We start from the raw sequence: 19,305 nt of genomic DNA, 5'->3' as shown, positions 1-19,305 counted from the left end.
AACAAAAATAATTATTAAATTTTTATATAAGTTCATGTATAGAACAACTGCTAAATGCACCATCAAGAAGACTTTAAAACTGAAACAAATTGCAAAACAAAATCTACACCTCATTACTAAATTTACTCAATTTGAAAATGGGTTAATAAAAAATCATTTAGAAAAAAAAGTTAACTTATTAAAATTTCACAATGATATTATATTTTAGAGTTAATTAAAGATATATTTAATGAAACGAAAAATTATATTTTTTTATTAATTTTTGTATGATAAATGTTATATTACTAAATTATTAAATGGATTTCTCTGATTGAATCACATTCGGTTGAGAATTAATAAAATATATTTTTAAAATTTAAATTACTTTAAATATAATAACTTTACATACAAGCAAATATATACATTTTAAAAATTAATTATTAGTTTTAGAATATACAATTAATTTAAAGTTATAAGCATTGAGATATTTCGTTTTTATTATAATAAAAAATTACAATCTAAATATAAAAATTATAATTTTATCAATTTTTTTTAAATTTCATTAATAAATAAGATAATTAATCATTATAATTATAATTTTTTATTATATTAAAAATATTTATTATACTAAACAACCATTTAATTTAATTTTCACAGCTAAAATACAGATTTACACAAGTCACACACTAAACTAATAAAATAAAAGAAAAATAATTTGATCCAATTTGTGTTACAATTCTTTTGTCTATGATAAGAATGTTTTGGGCTTTTCAAACGTAATAGTTGGATGAAGTAAATTTATACAGCTCTAATTAATCTGACATATGATATGGAGGTTGATAAACGTTTCTTTTGAATAATAAAGTGATTATGATTAATCCATGGTTGATTTAGTAATGGTGGTAGCACCCAACACGCTATTTCTATTTTTCCCTGCAAATTCTCAACTTCCGTTGCTTTCCGTAGCTATCACCGGCATTTTCAGAACCTCCAACGCCGTGCTTTCAACTTTCAATTCAAACTCCCAATCAATTACGGTTACTTTTAATTTTTATCGATTTAATGCGATTGGATTAGGGTAATTAGATCTCAAGAATATTCTCAAAATCTCGGCACATTCCCTACTTTCCAACCGAATATTCTTCAATTTTTGCATTTGGCGGTACCTTAATCAAGTTTTGTAAGTCGGTGTCCCACACAACACAGCATCATGTGTATCGTTTAACGTATTACGTACGAGGTTCAGCAGATCTCTGATTAAGAAATTTTCCCCTTCCGCAAATTCATGTCAGGAAATTCCGTTGCTGCAATTTTTGTCCGAATTTAGAAAACAATACAATACGTATTATATGGGTTGGGGAAAGAATTACCGAATGATTGTGTTATAATTGGATCAACGTTTGTATGAGTTTCGCCATCTTAAATTTTCGCAGTCAGAAAAAACAAGATTAGTGTTGTAATTGGGTTTCAGCAAGATTAGTTTTTTTGAAGGATAGTTGTGGGTTTGATATAAAATATTAGCATGCAAGCAGTGGGGAGGCTTGGCAGCTATATCAGCCGCGGCGTGTACACCGTTTCAGGGCCGTTTCTTCCATTTGGTGGGGCGGTGGACATTGTTGTGGTTCAGCAGAAAGACGGGAGCTTCAAATCCTCTCCTTGGTATGTTAGGTTTGGGAAATTCCACATGGATTCGAAGGAGAAGGAGAAGGTGAAGGTTCATGTCAGTGTCAACGGTGTAGAGCCTGATTTCCATTTGTATTTGAACCTCAAAGGGGAAGTTGTTTTCCGCCATGGAGACACACAAGAAGAACAAGAAGGGGAATCAATAGTTGAGGGTGAAAGTGAAAGTACGAGTGACAGTAATGGTATCATGCCACAGGGTGGTAATAGGCATTTCAAGTCCATAAGTTGGAACTTTGATTCTGTGGACAATTCAAATGCACAGGCTAAGGCTGTTGGTAGAACCAGGTCTCGCCGCTCCCGAATTCTTGGGCTTGTGTCAAGATCTTTGAGGGGAGGAGAGCGTGAAGATGGTGATGTGAATGGGTTGGATTCCGTGGAGCGTGCTGAGATTGCAGCCAACTTGTTGGAGCTGAAGTGGTCCACCAATCTCAGTTTTGATCATCGACTGCCTCGTAAAGACAGGAAAAAGACTAGGGTTGATGCCTTGAACAATGGTTTATTACCTTTACCATCATGTAACATGAAGGAGGAATCTTATTCTTGCAGTGAGCAAGATGATACTAGATCAAAGCCTGTGTTCAATGAGGTGTGCCTTGCAAGTGCAGGATGTGGAGAAGTTCGTGTCACTGCTGAGGAGGTCTTGCAACCTGCAACTCTAGTTCTACCTGAGGTAGATCATGCTAAATTCTTCTTGGTTAACCTGTCAGAGCTTTTACTCTTAGAATTTGAATTTTGAATTAGTACTATCATATGTCTATTATCATAGTAGTTGTTGTCAGAAGTATCCATTGCTACAAACTTCATCTTCGAGATATTTGGTCTTCAACGTGACAAGATAAGAAAATTTCCATTGATTAGTGATATGAGTGGAGTTAGCTTTTAGAGTTGAGTTTGGCTCAAATTAAAATTTGAAGATTTATATGTCAACATCAATCAAAGCCTCTTTGGATAAATTTCTTAAACAGGGTCAATTTTCTTTCATAAGTAACATCAACTTATACACCTCACTTTCTTAAAAGCCTCCTCATTAGCTTCTCCATATGCACTTGTTGGGTTTCATAGTTGAAAATCTCTAATAAGTTAGCGGCTAATTTTAAGTTTAAGTAAAACAGGCAAAAGGAGTGAAGAGTGCATCTCGTTTTGGTTGACACTGATATGCTTTAGTTCTTGTTTAGGTTAAAGAAAGTGAGGAAGTCACTAAGGATTTTGAGATTGGGAGAACACCAATGGAGGCCTCTGTGTTACAGTCTCAGCAAAGAGAATGTTCCCATTCTGGTATGTGTGCTACCGGCAATGTTGGAGACAAACCACAGTTTCGAAAATCTCATACTGTCAATATTGGTCGAAGAGATTGCTCGATTAAAAATGTTAGAGAGAATACTCCAACCTCTGAACAACTTGAATCCTTGAATCTGAAGGAAGGGAGGAACACAATAACCTTCAGTTTCTCCACAGCTATGGGGAACCAGCAAGTTAGTAATCAATAAAATTGAAGAATTTTATTTCAATACATGAAGCTTTCTTCACCTTTCACTTTGTTTCTTTTATTGTTATTTCTTTTGTATTTTAAAACACTCTTCTGACTTTCAGGTTGATGCTCATATATATTTGTGGAAATGGAATACTCGTATAGTGATATCAGATGTAGATGGGACAATTACAAGGTGAGGATATATCTGGTTGAAAAGGAAACAGTTTTGCAAATAAATACATATTATACTCTGAGAGACTTATGGTTAATATTTATTCTTATAATAGTTTCTTTTCTTTTCACCGCTAATTTGATATAGCAAATAAATCACACTTGTTATCTACCAAAAAAATGCTCTTCAGTAATTTTGCTGAAATATCAACAATGATTGAATCAATGACTCAACTTTAATCAACTGTGTCTTGCCTATACCAACAACAATAAGTCAGAACTATAATCTATTTTGGAAGAGCTCCCTGACTTATTTTCTTAAATCAATGAGAAAACACACAGCACCAAACTCTTTCTTCTTATGAGTCAGAAAAGTAAACTTCTATTCTATTTTTTGGTGCTGAACAAGATGCTCTGTGAATCCTGTTTCTTTTGAACAAAGCACGAAATAGTTCTGTCCTGATATCGCTTGAACAAAGCACGAAACGAGTTAAATTCTTTCTTTTGTTTTGCACCAACAGATCAGATGTTCTAGGTCAATTCATGCCATTAGTAGGAATCGACTGGTCGCAAACAGGCGTTGCTCATTTATTCTCAGATATCAAGGTTTGTCTGTCTTGCCTGTATGTTTAGGTGTTTTGAGATTACTACAACATGAAAATTCATTGCTCTTATACATCAATGTCACTCTTTATATCAGCACTGTTCTTAGGCAGGTTGTCCCAAAACAAGTAAGCGATTATCTGTTAAGGCCACAAAATTCATGACTTCTATTTTACATGATCGTTCATTCATTCTAATGGTCAATTCATTGTCTAGGGAGTTCTTGGATTGAAAATGTCCATTACCCTGTCTGTAACAATTATGAATCTTCTCTAGTCTAATACACGCTCTACAGGAAAATGGCTACCAGCTACTTTTTCTCAGTGCTCGTGCAATATCTCAGGCCTATCACACCAGACAATTTCTTTGCAACCTTAAGCAGGTGATACATAAGTTTCAAATCAGTCTTGAATGTCAAGGATGAACAAAACAAGACCATGAAATAAAGAAAACAGTTTACATCATCATATTCCTTTTGTTTTGATGCAGGATGGGAAAGTTTTACCAGATGGTCCTGTTGTTATTTCCCCTGATGGACTTTTTCCTTCTCTATATCGAGAAGGTAACTAGTCTGCTCATCTTTCTTCTCTGTTTCTTCTTGCTGTTCCTCTTCTTACTTGTACAGTATGACCTTTTCTCTTTTTGGTCCATTAGATTTTGAAAATTCTCTATTATCCATTTTAATCCCTTTTTTCTTGATTGTTTAATGTCGTCTTATTTAGGGACGAACTAACAAAACTCAAACATCTTGTGGACTAACGTGAGGTTTAAAACACACTAGTGTTTGTAGGAGTTATCTTAGGTGATTCATTAGATTTTTTGAATATGTTGTCAAGGCTGAGTCTGGAACTGGCACACCTTGATCGTGATGCCTTTATACTATTTGGGATTATGACACATTTCTTCTCTCTTTTTAGTTATCCGGAGGGCTCCTCACGAGTTCAAAATTGCATGTTTAGAGGTTAGGTTCCCACTGTACTAAAATTGGAAAAATTTCTTTTTTTTTTTCAGTATATTCATGTCATTTAAGATAAGTGAAAATTTAATGCATGCAGGACATTAAGGCACTTTTTCCTCCAGATTGCAATCCATTCTATGCTGGTTTTGGAAATAGGGATACTGATGAAGTCAGCTACCTTAAGGTTGGAATCCCAAAAGGAAAAGTTTTCATCATTAATCCAAGGGTAAGTTTTATATATTTGGAAATGTATAAATGCTAAAACTTCCCGAGTTATTCATAGTTTGCAAAACTTCCATTCTCATGTCTTCAGTTTTTTCAGGGAGAGATTGTTGTAAATAGTCGTTGTTTTGACACACATTCATACACCTCTCTTCATTCTCTTGTGAATGGAATGTTCCCCCCTACAAACTCATCTGAACAGGTTCAACTCTGAAGGCTTTTTCTTTATTTTTTTCCCCCGAACTCATTTTGGGTCTTCCCATAGCAAGTTTGATGATATTAAGATTTGTTCTTGTTGTACAATATTTATTTGCCTTGTTCTTGCTGTACAATATTTATTTGCCTTGTTCTTGTTGAATATTGGTTGCAGGAAGATTTTAATTCATGGAATTACTGGAAATTACCTGAGACCTCTTCTGCTATAAATTAAAGATCTTTTGGCATTTATCTTGTTCTGGTGTAGATAGTTGCAGGACTGCAGACTGTGCTGCTCCAAGAATTTCATAGGTAAAAGTTTAAGCATGTTTGGACTTGAGCAGAATTTTTAATTTGAGTGATGCACTTGCCATCCTTCCTATAGTTATTATCTTGAGTTCTTTCTTTCATTAATCAGATTTCTGAAGCTGTTTAGGGAGATTTCTTTAAGCTTATCTTCAAAATAATTGGCTTGGTATTTCTGTTTGGATTGCTGTGACTATTGTTCAATATGAAATGCCACAAATTTAGAAGTTAGGCCTTTAAAAACGATTCAACTCTCAATGTTTGTATGAAATATGTTTCAATTGGATCTTAATGTTGCTTGTATAAGTGATGTGAATTAGCTAAGCCTGATGAAATCAGCATCATTCTGTGGAATTCGTTGGACAGAGGATTTATGAGAGCACAGAATACAATTTCCAGCTTCAGAATTACAACTTCGGCTCAAAGGTGTAACATCAGACAGATAACACTGTTTTCTTCGTTGTACAGTTTGTTGTAGTGATTATTTACTTGATTCGATTGTCATGGACATGGCAATAATAATATGATGAAAATCACATCAATTTAACATTGTTGGCTTCTCATACTCAATGAGTGGCTTCACCTTGTATGTATGTAATATTAATAGGTTCTGTCTTCAGATTCATTTTCTCAACTTGTAAACAATTGAACACATGCTCATGTAGAAGTTCAAAAAAGGAACTGAGTTGTATGCTATTAAGGATTGATGACTATCTTTTTGTTCTGAAAATCAAGCAATAATTTGACTATTGATGGGTAAGTAAGTATGTAAGAGAATCAACTAAACATAAAAATTGACCCATTTATGGAACATTGCACATCAGAAAAATAGAACCTTTTAAATTTGGAGCAAAATACAACTAAATGAAAAAGTAAATTTGTACAAAATTAGTTTTAGGGACAACTTTTGCTTTGAGAGTGTACTTTTATCCCTTGTTTTCTTTATGCTTTTCTGTATGTTTATTCATTTAATCACGTGTATGACAGGCTAAACTCTAACTAATAGTGTTGGAGTGATAAAACTCTAGATATCTTTGTATTAACTCTCACTAGTTGCCCTAATTACCATCAGTTATCAGATCCCATGCATACTTTCACAACGAGAAGAACTTACGTTAATTAATCAAACAAAAGAAAAACATGAAACAATTACTAGAATCTATATAAATAATGGCTCTTATTTTATCAGCAACACCACAAAGACCATGAAACCAGAAAATTGCAATAGCAAAAACACAAGTTGATTCATATTACCATAGACTTCACAGTCTCCGTGGCACATCGCTGCTATGTACACACACACATATATATAATTAAGGAACTGATCTTATGTAAAGGAGTTACAGAAGTATTTTTCATAAGTTGAGGAAGGAAATCTGGTTTATTGGATACTTGAAAACAACGTTATACAGATATATATATATATGAATCATGTTATATATCATGATTTATTATCCATCTTGAACCTTATATGTGTAGGCATGAGGGTATATAAAAGCACAAACACAAACTATATTACATAATATATGATCACAGAACACAACACACAGATTATTTGATGAACTAATGATGGATGACTATTTTCCAAAGCCACAAGAATGAAGATACTCAATGAGAGTGTCGATTTCTTCGCCACTAATTTGACCGTCATTGTTGGCATCAGCTTTTCCGAAAGCACGATAGGCTCTCCAATTTGGGAAGTAGGCACCTAAGTCTCTGAGGGCTTGCTTGAGTTCATCCTTGTTGTAACTGCCATTTCTGTCTCTGTCTGCATTATGCAGTGCTTCCATTATTTTCTGCATGGTGAAACTATCAGCTATTGTCTTGTTTTGTATACCAGACACCACTATTGTCTTCCCTGGAAGAGTAGGGATTATTCTCACTGGCCTTCTGCTTTCGTAGACATAAGGCTGACATTGTTTTGTTCTTCTCAAAGGAGTTGGAAGAGATGAATGGCTATGGTGTCACCAAATGTCACAAACATGCAGGGAGTTATATAGAGGGTCAATCGGTGAAACAATTTACATACTTTAGTTTAAAATTTTCATTTTGAAAGTTGCTGATAAGTAAAAAAATTAAATCCTACAATAGATAGCATAATATATGTGTTTCTTTTGTTTCAAAATGTGTTCAAATTCCCCAATGAATAAAGAAAATAATAAACAATTTTTTTTCATTTTTAATTGAAAATTATTGAAAAAGTTAAAATTTTGTATATTTCAATTTTTATTTAATAATTTTAAATAATCACTCATGATTTTGTAATTTTTTTAAAAAAGAATCAAGTTATCTTATAATTATCTAATATTTTTATTCTTCTAAAGTTGTCTAAAATTAATCTCACCACCTAAATGGGATGTAAGTGCCAAACGTGGCATATATTCTTTGATGGGATGCTCACCCAATTAATTACATTAATATTTGATTTTGTTCATAAATATTGAAAGTAGCTATGGAGGATAAGGTAGAATCTCTATCATATGGTATACATTACATTTTAATATCTTTAGATATGCTTTTTGTGGGAATATTTTTGAAGTGCTTGATAATAATAATGTTACTTATTCACATAGAATATAGATAATAATGTTTAAAAATAAATTTTAATATAGGAAATCATTGGAAACACATTCATGTAGATAATATACTAATGTTGAATAAAAAAATATTATTCGAAAAACTGAAAATTTGAATAAACTTATATTTTTATAGAAATAAGAGATATTTTTTTGACATAATTGCGATGATTAAAAGTGGATTTAAGTCTTCTATTGCACCTATCTATCTATTCAAAATGAAAATTCCAGACACTCATAGATGAAGGAAAATGAGTGGTATTGTTCTAAATAAAATTATTCCTATGTGATTTGGAAACCATAAGAAGTTTCAGAAATATAAAGATTTTCTTCTTTACGTTGAAAGATATATTTTGAATAGTAGAAATGATTTTTTTCTCACTCATAATTACGATATATTCAATTTTTATAAAAGGGTTAAATAACATAATAAACTCAGATTAACTTAATTATATGCCATAGCACAAATCCTAACTACTATATTCTAACACGTCGTGCTTGCAAAGCCATGAAGTAAAGCATATTTCGTATGCCTTTGGATTTGATTCCTTCAATTAGATGCAGCTTTTCACTTATAATTTAACAAAAGTGTGGGTTATTTGGTGCTTTTAATAAAGGATAATAATCTAGAAATCTTTTTTCATTCAAGAACAATATATGAAAACATGACATTAATTCAACAACCTTCTTCTTTACCAAATCACAGCACAACGCTATTTCACCCATGTAGAAGTTTCTCGTTTAAGTCTAATTTTATGCATAATTTCACTTTTTCAATCAATCTCAATTTTCTTTAAAAATGAAAACTAATTTAGGTTGTCTTACTATTTTTAATATATAACTTTGGTGTAGGTAAAACTTGGGAAGGTGATTATTTATATAGCTAATAAAATTAATGATCTTTACATTTTAAACTATACTTGTAATTAACTTGGGTTCTCATTATCAACATGTTATATATTAATAGTTTTAGTTATATTTATGCAAGTATAAGATAATGGAAGATCATTTGTACAACTATTAAAATAATCATCTTTACATTTTAAATTATACAAGTAATTTGGGTTCTCATTGTCATCTTGTTTGTAAAGAGTTCTAATTGCATTCTTATACAAGCAAGAATTTGGAGGATGATTAATATGACTAATAAAATCAATCATTTTTACATTGTAAATTTTATTTATAATTCAATTCAATAAAATTGAGTTAATTAACTAAATTTTATCAACACAAACTTATTTATTAATATGATATTAAAAAAGTTATTTTAATAAAATTTGTTAAAATTATTATCTCATTGATAAATTCTATTAGTAATAATAAGTATATATTAAATTATTAATTTTTTTTATTGACAAACACGAACCAATGGAGTTGCCTTAATCCTTATAAAAAAAGAAAAAAAAGTAGAGAACAAAATTCTAGAAAAAATGTCACCTCTTGGATACCTTACCAACACCTTTACTCAATAACCTATACCTTTTGAAATTTATTTTCACAAAAAGAATATTTGTGTCAACTAAGGATTGTTGGTTTATTTATCTTTTTACTTCTACCCTTAATTCTTCATGTACAAAAGTTATCTAGCAGAGCAAGAAAATGAAATGAGAGTAAATTTCTGGTAATCCAAATGATTTTTAAAGTTTAATATCGAATTCATAAATGTAAAAGTTTAACGTGTTAACAGTATAATATAATCCAAAAATTATTCATGAAAAATAAACAATTTCTATATTGTAATAATAGATAACGATATTATAATATCTCCATCAAACCTGTATGGCCGAATTCTATCTAGCTTCCGTTCTATCTGAAGCTCTTTTACTCCTATTTTAGTTGTTCGATTTCTACTGTTTGGTTCAAACAGTCTACTAAATGTAGATGAATAAGAGTCTCAACTACTTTACCTACATAAATTATTTATAGGCTTTTGGTGGATTTTTAACTTTTGTGAAACTTAATCATGACTTAATGACATCATAATCTTGTTTACGAGAATAATTTGTGGATTCCATCTTAATCTTATTATTTTGCTAGTTTTTTTATTGTTATGTTTTAACCCATGTTAAGTTGGAACAAATACATGTCTTAGTGTTTATGTTGATATTTCTACTATTGATCAATTGATAGTTCTCGATTTAGATTATTTGACGTTGATAGTTCTCGATTTAGATTATTTGATGTTATGAATTTGATCGATGAGTGTATAGTTTAAAACCTAACAAGTAAGGTCATAAAAATTCTTGTTATTAAAAATGAAAAATGATACTTTGACTCTAAAATTTTTATATTCATTTGATACTATTTTTTTATTATTTTTTTTTTAAAATAATTTTTTAATTATTTTATCTTATATCATGCGTCAAATAAATATAAAAGTGTGTCATTATTATTGTACTATTAATTATTAAAAATATATATTGTACCGATTCTTTTTAGTATGCATATTGTTTCGTGACCTACATATACAACTCTTTTGATATATCAGTTTCATATATTTCTTTTCTCTTTTAGTTTAGTCTTTTGGTTTTTTTTATATGCCACTCATGTAAATACAGAATAATAATCTCATTTCTCTTCGTTTATTTCCCTTCTCGTTCTGTTCTCTTTCTTTCACCTTATAGACATCTCAACAAAGTATGTTTTTCATATATCTTTCTTTGCTACAAATATCTTGTAAAGAAAGGAATGAATGGTTGATATCATATGTTCCATATAGGCCAAACCAAACACAATCGTATGATTCTTTATTTGACCAAGAATATGATTGGGACCAGTTACCCCACGACCAAAGAATTCACTTCGAAGTTAGCATTTGATTCATTTATTTGGTTAGCCAACACAAAAAGAAAGTATAAAAGTTATTCTAAAGTTATATTCTTGATTCATTCTTATTAAATATTAGTATAACTAATGTATTATTGTTAATATAATAATTTTTATATATTAATGTAGTGAAATATTCATATTTAATTTGTGTGTAAAAATTTCGTTAGGTAAACAGCTAGTATATTTCGAGTGATTTTTGTATGGTAAATAAAACTCGTAACAAAAAAAGGCTATTTAATAATAATTTAGGATAAATAAAATGGTTATATGTTAACAAAGTTTAAATTTAATTTTCATAAGAAAAACAAGATTACAATATATTGACAAATATATGTACTGAAGAGTAAGAGTAGAGTTGATGATAATATTTTTCACAATTATTATTAATTATTTTATATTAATAAAAATAATTTTTTTAACTTAGTTCTTATTTTGATCTTTTTGTAAGTAATTGAATATTGGTTATTTTCATCTAACTATACTAATAATTTCTATTATTTTTGTCTAATTGAACAGGAAACACTTCTTTCAAACAAAATAAAATTGAAATCATTGAACTCTATACAAAAGATCAAATTTGGAAATTTTCAAATGTTACCCAGTCTGGGCACCACATGAATCATTATTTTCTTTCTCCTTTATCAGTAACCAAATGTTGCATTTATATATAATTTGTTTTTGATAAAAAAATATATATTCACAGTATGACAAAACTTATATATACACAAATGAACAACAACATAGTACGCAATGACGGATCTCGACAATAATTTTGAAAGTTATATTCAAAATTTATTATATTATCATTGACAATAATACAGAATTAATATAAAATATAATATAACTATAAAAAAAATCACACACATATGATCTTAATCAGGTTAACAAAATCAAAATTCAAAAGGGAGTTCATAAATTATATATGATATGTAAAATCTTCTAAGTTATGTCATTATCTAATATCTTTTATTCTTCTAATAAAGTTGTCTTACCTTGTCTGTGAGATTTGTGGTTTTAATGGGACATTCCATTAATATTTGATTTTGTTAATAAATATTGAAAGCAACTTTTCCAAAAGCATGGAGGATGAGGAAGAATCTCCATCATTTGGTTTACAAGAATTTTAATCTCTTCATATATGCTCCTTGTCGGAAAATAAAAATAATCACACCGAACTCTTGCCACAATAAGGAGTGTGCTTATTAAATATGAAAAAAATAATCATAAATAATCCATAGTTAAATCTTAACAAAATACGCAAGTTATAATCTTAACAAAACTATTCTCACTGTCTTCAAGCTCTCATCACAAAAGAAAATGAATAACTTCATTAAGTTCTCATCCGACAAGCACATCACTTACAAAAACGTTGTCATGTTTGCTTCAAAGTTATCTCAAAAAACAAAAATGTTTAACGAGAAAACAATTGTAAAATCATGATATAAGAGCATGGATAAAGAGAGAAGGAAAGAAACTTTCCACACATATTTATTACAAGACTTCATGCATAGTCTATAATTGGTTTCTTTATACCAATATGATCCATCCAAACAAAGTAACATAATTATTTTTTCTTACATACTTGAAAAAAAAAAAACAAAGTTAGCCATAACTCATGAATCCATCTTCAACCTTAGTTTGTGAAGACATGGATGTTATTTCAGAAACTATATTATAGAACACAGAATATCACCACGCATATAAGAATATATATATATATGGGGTGGTTGATCATAGGGTGAAACGGATCGCTTATTTTCCAAAGCCGCGAGAGCTAAGATACTCGAGGAGAGAATCGATTTCCTCACCGCTGATTTGACCATCATTATTGATATCAATTCTGTCAAAAGCACGATTGGCTCTCCAGCCAGGAAAAAAGGCACCTAAGTCTTTGAGGGCATGCTTCAGTTCATCCTTGTTGTAGCGACCGTCATGGTTTCTGTCTGCTTCTTTTAATGTATCCATTATTTTCTTCATTATCGCACTCTCACTCTCTGGATAGTACTTTTCAACCGGAACGGGTATTATACGAGGAATTCTCACAGGCATTTGTATTTCACTGAGTGTTCTTTTCAGAAATTCTTTTCAGAAAGATCAAAAGACTGAATGCCTATGCTCTCACCAAATGCCATACCCAGGATGCTTTATAGAGGCCATTCTGGCTTAGGTCAAGAATCTTCTCTTTCTAACGCTTTCAATGTCTTCGATAACAAGCTTTCAAAGGTCAACAATTGTTGGTAAAAAAGAGAGAAATAATAAAGTTGCTAAAAAAATAAAATTATTACTAACGAAATTTATAAAACTAAAGTGTCTGGTTAAAATTAAAAAAATTGAAGATAGAACGTAAATAAAAAAATTTATGAACATGATACTTTTTAAATTTTCTGTATTTGTTTTTATGTACTAGACAAAATTCTTGAATTCTTATATTTCCACTCTCTCTGACCATGATAAATTTCATGGTACTTCAATAAATTATCAATAACTGTTTTAAAAACAAATGCGATTATTAAAAATATTATTTCGGAAAGTATAAGGTGCATATTTGTTTTTGACTGAGATTCCAAAATATTATCGATGGAAATAAACAATTTATTATTATAATAATAGATAACCGTAATTGTATGTTATGTTATTATTTTTTGTTTCGATAAAATTAAACCTAATAATTGAGAAGATATAATATATATTTTATATAAAAATGTGAGTCTGTGTTAAAACCTAATTAAGAAACGTGATATGTTATTGAAATTGTTTAGCCAACTGAGGTATGCATGCATATCTCAGCAAATCATGTAAAGAAAAGGAATCTATGTCATATAAATGGTTGATATCATATGTTCCAATTTGGCAACAATACCACTCCACCAGTTCACCTGAACGGTTGAATTCAGTTGAAAATTTTTATTTGCTTGATTCATTTGATTACCAAAACAAAAGAAAATTGAAACACGGATAACTGATATTGTGGGTGAATTTTCAATATATATATATGAAAACATTTTTTTTTCTATAATACCAAATAATTTGTTATAGTTAAGAATGATTAATTTTATACGAGGTTATTAAATCTCCCTGGTCGCAGTCTAATTTATTTTGAGTCGATCACCTTAATCAAACATTAAACTTAAAACTGAAATGGAGTGGACTAATTATATTATGCATGCGTGATATTCAATTGATGCAATTATTTAATACTTTATTCTTCTATAGTTGCCTTATTATTCTCATCTCACGTTGTCCAAATATGTTTTGTCAAAAGTGGCATATGATTCTTTGATAATATGGGATGATCAGCCCAATTAATTGCTTTAATATATTTTGTTTTTTTCATAAGTGAAAGTAAGTTTTGGAAAGCATGGAGGATAAGGAAGAATATTTATCATACGGTCTATTGGGAAGAATATCAATCATTGACTGTTGAAGGGGTGTCCTTGGTGGATTTTTATTATGTTCAATGAGAGAAACAAGATGTTGACTAGGAAATTTGGAGTGATAGAAGAGAAGTTTATTAAAATGAGAGATATCTCTGTCATATGAGTTTATAATATATAATTGAGTATAAACTTTATTTTATAAATTAATTTTATAAGATTAAATTAAATTTAAAGTTCATTTAATATTTTTGAAAAATCTTAACCAATTTATATTTATAATCAAGCTACAACCACATATATTTGATAATAATAAAAAATAATAATTCAAAAATATATTCGATTATATATACATGAATCATACGTTATAAAAGGAAGTCATAGGCAAAACACTTTTCAAATTGTTGTAGAATATGAAAGTTATCATTATGCATAAATACGATTGATTAATAGGTTGCCAATAAGATAATTTGATGAAGAGAAAAAAATATTCTCAATTATTGTAATTTGTATACTTCCTCTTATATATAAGGTGGAAAAACCAAAAAAGTAACTTATTTGAAATGAATTAAATAATTTTTTATTCTATCGAAATATACTACATTGAAGCTTTGGTTGTGATTGACTTGGTCGAATTTAATCAAATTTCGATTAAGGCTAACTTGGTCAAATTTGAACGAATTTAAGTTGAGATCGACTTAGTTGAATTTGACCAAATTTCGATCGGATTCGACTAGGCTAAATTAAGTTGAATTAGAACAAATTTAGGTCATGGTTGACTAAGTCAAATTTGGCCAAATTTTGATCGTGGCCAATTCGGTCAAATATCAGTTGGGGCCAACTCAGCTGAATTCGAAAAATTCTAGTCATGACCGACTTAGTCATTAACCTGAAAATTTATATGCACAATACTAAATTAAGGTATCATTTTGTGGATGAATAATTGAAATTATGATATTTATTTGTAATTCATTTATGGAAAAGTAAACACCTCTTTTTCACCGTACTAGTTTTGCTCTCGTTAAATTTATTTATATGTTTGTTAGTCATATGTTTGTGAGCTATGAGTAAAGTTGCAAGAATTTTTTTTCTTTTCTATTTTAATAATGTTCTATCAATCCTTGTGTATGTATTAAAGCTACGTTATTCTTAATTTGTTCTTAGTTGTGTATGAGTTATGTTCTCTCATGTGTTAAAATTTTTGTAGTATTGTTATTTTCACTTCTTCCCTCCAACCAAAATACATAACTAGAAGGAGTAATACAAATTTTATGATACTTTTATATATTTTTGGAATTTGTATACTTAATATTCGACCTGATTCTTCGATTATACTAAGTTAATTTGACTTTTAACTTAGGTCGACTCTGTTCAATTTTGGATTGATATAACCTACCTCGACCTTTGACTATGACCGTCTTGACTCGATTTTCAATTGAGACCGACTCAATTAAACTTTTAACTAAGACTCTGACTATTTTGACTTTTGGTCTCGTGAGCTTTTTTCTATGGACTTTTTGGCCTTGTAGGTATTTTCGGCTCTGACTCATGTGAACCAGAATTAAGACATATAGATTAAACTAAATTGAGAATTGTACTCTCTTCACACATTACATATATACACATATTAAAAAAAATAAAATTATATTTTAATAATTAAATTAACTAATATGTTTTGTAAATTTTGATTTTAAAATATATATTTTTAAAATGAATTTTTTTCTTAAAAGATATTTTTTTAAAATTTAAGATATTTTAATTACTTTATCTAAATAAAATATTTAAAAAATGAAAAAATCTAATTTCAAATAATTCAATTATCATTTATTTCAATTTCTTGAAACAATTAAAATCTCTCATCCAAACACAAACACAATATAATAAGATAGAAGTTCTTGTTATTAAAAATTATATATCATCCAGATTATTTCGGACGTATTTCTCAGAAAAATATGTTTGAGATATCTTTCTTTGGATACAAATATCTTGTTGAAAAGTAAGGAGTATCTTTTGAATGAATGGATGATATCATAAGTGTATGCCAAGCCAAACACCATCAATATTTAAGTCTTTAATTGACCAAAAATATGATGGGACCAATTACCACAATGAGTGAATCCACTTAAAGTAAACTTTGTTCATTTTAGTTATTTTGCATTAGTAAAATAAACTTTTCTTTAATTTTTAACTTAATCTTCATCTTTATCTTGTTTTTCAAAATAGTTAGATATATGGTTATTCTAATTTAATTATACACTAATTTCCATAATTTTTTTTATCTCTATTATACATAATTTATAATGTTACATGTCAAAATTTGAACCATATTCTAATTTAAAACTCTTCAATATCTTCTCTTCTCCTTTCCCACCTTCCTTTACCATTGTTCTTCCTCCCTTACCCTCTCTAACTGCTCCTCCCTTTCCCACCCTCCTTGCAAGTGAACAACTCATTAACAAAATTATTTTTCATACATACATAAGAAGTATTTAGATATTTAAAAGACAAAACAAAGTTATCTATAAATTGATCATGAATATACTAATCTTCAACCTTAATCACGTAGACATGGATGTTATTTAGAAACACCAACATAAACTATACTAATGTATAACACATATCTCACAACACAAAAAGATATATATAAGTATATAAGGGGTGATTGATTATTGAATAATGGATCACTTATTTTCCAAACCCGCAAGAACAAAGATACTCGAGAAGAGAATCGATTTCCTTTCCGCTGATTTGACCGTCATGGTTGACATCAACTTTGTGAAAAGCACGACGGACTCTCCAGCCAGGGAAGAAGGCACCTAGGTCTTTGAGGGCACGCTTGAGTTCATCCTTGTTGTAGCGACCATCTTTGTTTGTGTCTGCTTCTTTCAATGAAATCATTATCTTTTGCATCATGTCACTCTCATGAGGGTCCTTACTATCCGGCACACGTATTATCTTTAGTGGTAAGTTGGAACGAGGACCAAGTTTCATGTTTTGGTTTAGTGATCTTTTGATCTTTCTCAACATGTATGGTCTCACCAAATGCTATATAAAAGGTGTTTTATATTGTAGGTCACGTCAAGAATCTTGTCCTTCCAACATTAATTACCTTCTATCTCTTTCAAGAACAAAACTTATACTTATAACACCTTCTTTGAAGAACTTTCTCGATAGGTTCATAAATAAAGTTCTGAATTTTTAGGGTTTTGTTGGTAAAAAAGAGAGAATAGTAAACAAAATTAATGATCAATGTGAATAGAAATTATTCAAAAATTTATATATATGGTGAAACTTATATTTTTCTTTTTTAATTTTATTTATTTATTTTTATGTAATAGACAAAGTCTTACACTATTGTTTCCACTCTATCTGCCCCCTCCAACCAAACACATTTGTAAGAAATTTGATGGTACTCTCACAAGCTGTTTAAAAAGATATGATTATTAAAAAATCATTTTGCAAAAGTATATAAAAAGAATATTGGTGAAACTCATATTTTTAATTTTTATCTATTAATTTGTTTAATTTTATGTATTAGGCAAATTCTTGAACTCTTAAAAAGATCATTTTGCAAAGTATGAGGTGTATATTTGTTTTTCATTGAGATTCCAAAAGTTATTAATGGAAATAAACAATTTATTTTTATAATAATAAATAACCATTTTTCTATGTTATGTTATTATTTTATTTCCGTACAATCAAACTTAATAATTGAGAAGATACATAGAATTATTGTTATAAAAATGGTTAAAACTGTGAGTCTGAGTTAATACCTAATTAACAAAAATGATATGTTATTGAAATTGTTTATCAATTGAGGTATGCATGCATATCTCAGCAAAGCATGTGTCAAGAAAAGGAATCTGTGTCGTATGGATGGTTGATATCATATGTTCTAATTTGGCAAGAACACGACAAGACCAGTTCTCCCAATATCTTGATTCTGCAAAACAAAAAAGAATTGAAACATATAGATAACTGAGATTGTGGGTGAATTTGAAAAATAAAAAAGAAAATATATTATAAACATTTTTTCCTTCTAAAATACCAAATAATTAATTTGTTATAGCTAAGAATGATTCTCTTTATACACTTTGCATTGAGCTAAGGTTATTAAATCCCCATGTTTACAGTCTTATTTATTAAGTTCATCGCCTTAATCAAACATTATACATGCAACATCTTCAAGTGATCCAATTATGTAGTACTTTTATTTTTATAGAGATGCCTTATTCTCGTCACGTTCTCAAAATATGTTCTTTTTTTTTGTCAAAAATGGCATATGATTCTTTGATAAGATGGGGCCAGCAAAAAAAATTAATTGGGTTAGTATTTAGTTTTGTTCATAAATAGTGAAAGTAACTTTGGGCAAAGCATGGAGGATAAGGAACAATTTGGTCTACCTTGGGAAGAATATCTCTCATTTTTTTAAGGGGTGCCTATAAGGGTGAGGATTTATATAATCAAACATAGTAAAAATATTAATCATATAAGTATTTAAAATTACACTTAAATATATAAAATCACACTTAACTATAGTGTGCTTTATAACCCATCTTCAACCTTAAATGTGTAGGTATATATGGATGGTATATGAAAACACAAATACAAACTATATTAACATATAATTTTATATCACATTTTTTTTATAAGTAATAAAGTATATATTGAAGATATAAAGTTAATTTAGTAATAAAGTTGGAAGAGAGATATGAAAAGATTATAAGTTTAACTTTTTTTCACTAACAATTTGAGAATATTGTATATTGTACATAACATAAATATTATATAGAAATATTGCATGTTGTGCATACAATAAGGGGAATCTCCATGGTGGAAGGATAAAGGAAAAGTAACAAGTGTGATTAAGAAGAAAGTTGATGGGAGAAAAATATTGAGAGAAAATTGTGGAAAATCTAGGAGGTAACATTTTGAGAA

The 19,305-nt window shown here is 29.4% G+C and overlaps 2 protein-coding genes across 8 annotated transcripts; one reads left to right on the top strand and one right to left on the bottom strand.

Annotated features, from left to right (window-relative positions):
• The first annotated feature begins 852 nt into the window (after nt 1-852).
• LOC108338666 (phosphatidate phosphatase PAH2) lies at nt 853-6,301 on the top strand. 7 transcript variants are annotated; one of them, XR_008250416.1, is made up of 11 exons: nt 853-2,332; nt 2,838-3,134; nt 3,253-3,326; nt 3,826-3,910; nt 4,203-4,289; nt 4,397-4,469; nt 4,825-4,868; nt 4,963-5,091; nt 5,179-5,289; nt 5,458-5,594; nt 5,955-6,301. XR_008250416.1 is itself a non-coding variant. In XM_052880142.1 (10 exons), exons 1-10 carry the CDS (start codon nt 1,502-1,504, stop codon nt 5,515-5,517), a joined length of 1,791 nt encoding a protein of 596 aa, XP_052736102.1. In that variant the 5' UTR covers nt 853-1,501; the 3' UTR covers nt 5,518-6,301. The 7 variants fall into 7 exon arrangements, 2 of the variants coding, with proteins under 2 accessions (XP_052736102.1, XP_052736103.1); XR_008250417.1 differs by having other exon boundaries at nt 5,928-6,301; XR_008250415.1 differs by having other exon boundaries at nt 5,909-6,301.
• A 6,200-nt stretch (nt 6,302-12,501) lies between these two features.
• On the bottom strand, nt 12,502-13,120 carry LOC108337756 (calmodulin). Its single transcript, XM_017574339.2, has one exon. The coding sequence runs from the start codon at nt 13,040-13,042 to the stop codon at nt 12,746-12,748; it is 297 nt and encodes a 98-aa protein (XP_017429828.1). The 5' UTR covers nt 13,043-13,120; the 3' UTR covers nt 12,502-12,745.
• Nucleotides 13,121-19,305: the final 6,185 nt, after the last annotated feature.

Source organism: Vigna angularis, chromosome 7, assembly GCF_016808095.1.
Source record: "Vigna angularis cultivar LongXiaoDou No.4 chromosome 7, ASM1680809v1, whole genome shotgun sequence".
Lineage (NCBI taxonomy): Eukaryota > Viridiplantae > Streptophyta > Magnoliopsida > Fabales > Fabaceae > Vigna > Vigna angularis.
This window is presented reverse-complemented; position numbering and strand designations above follow the sequence as displayed.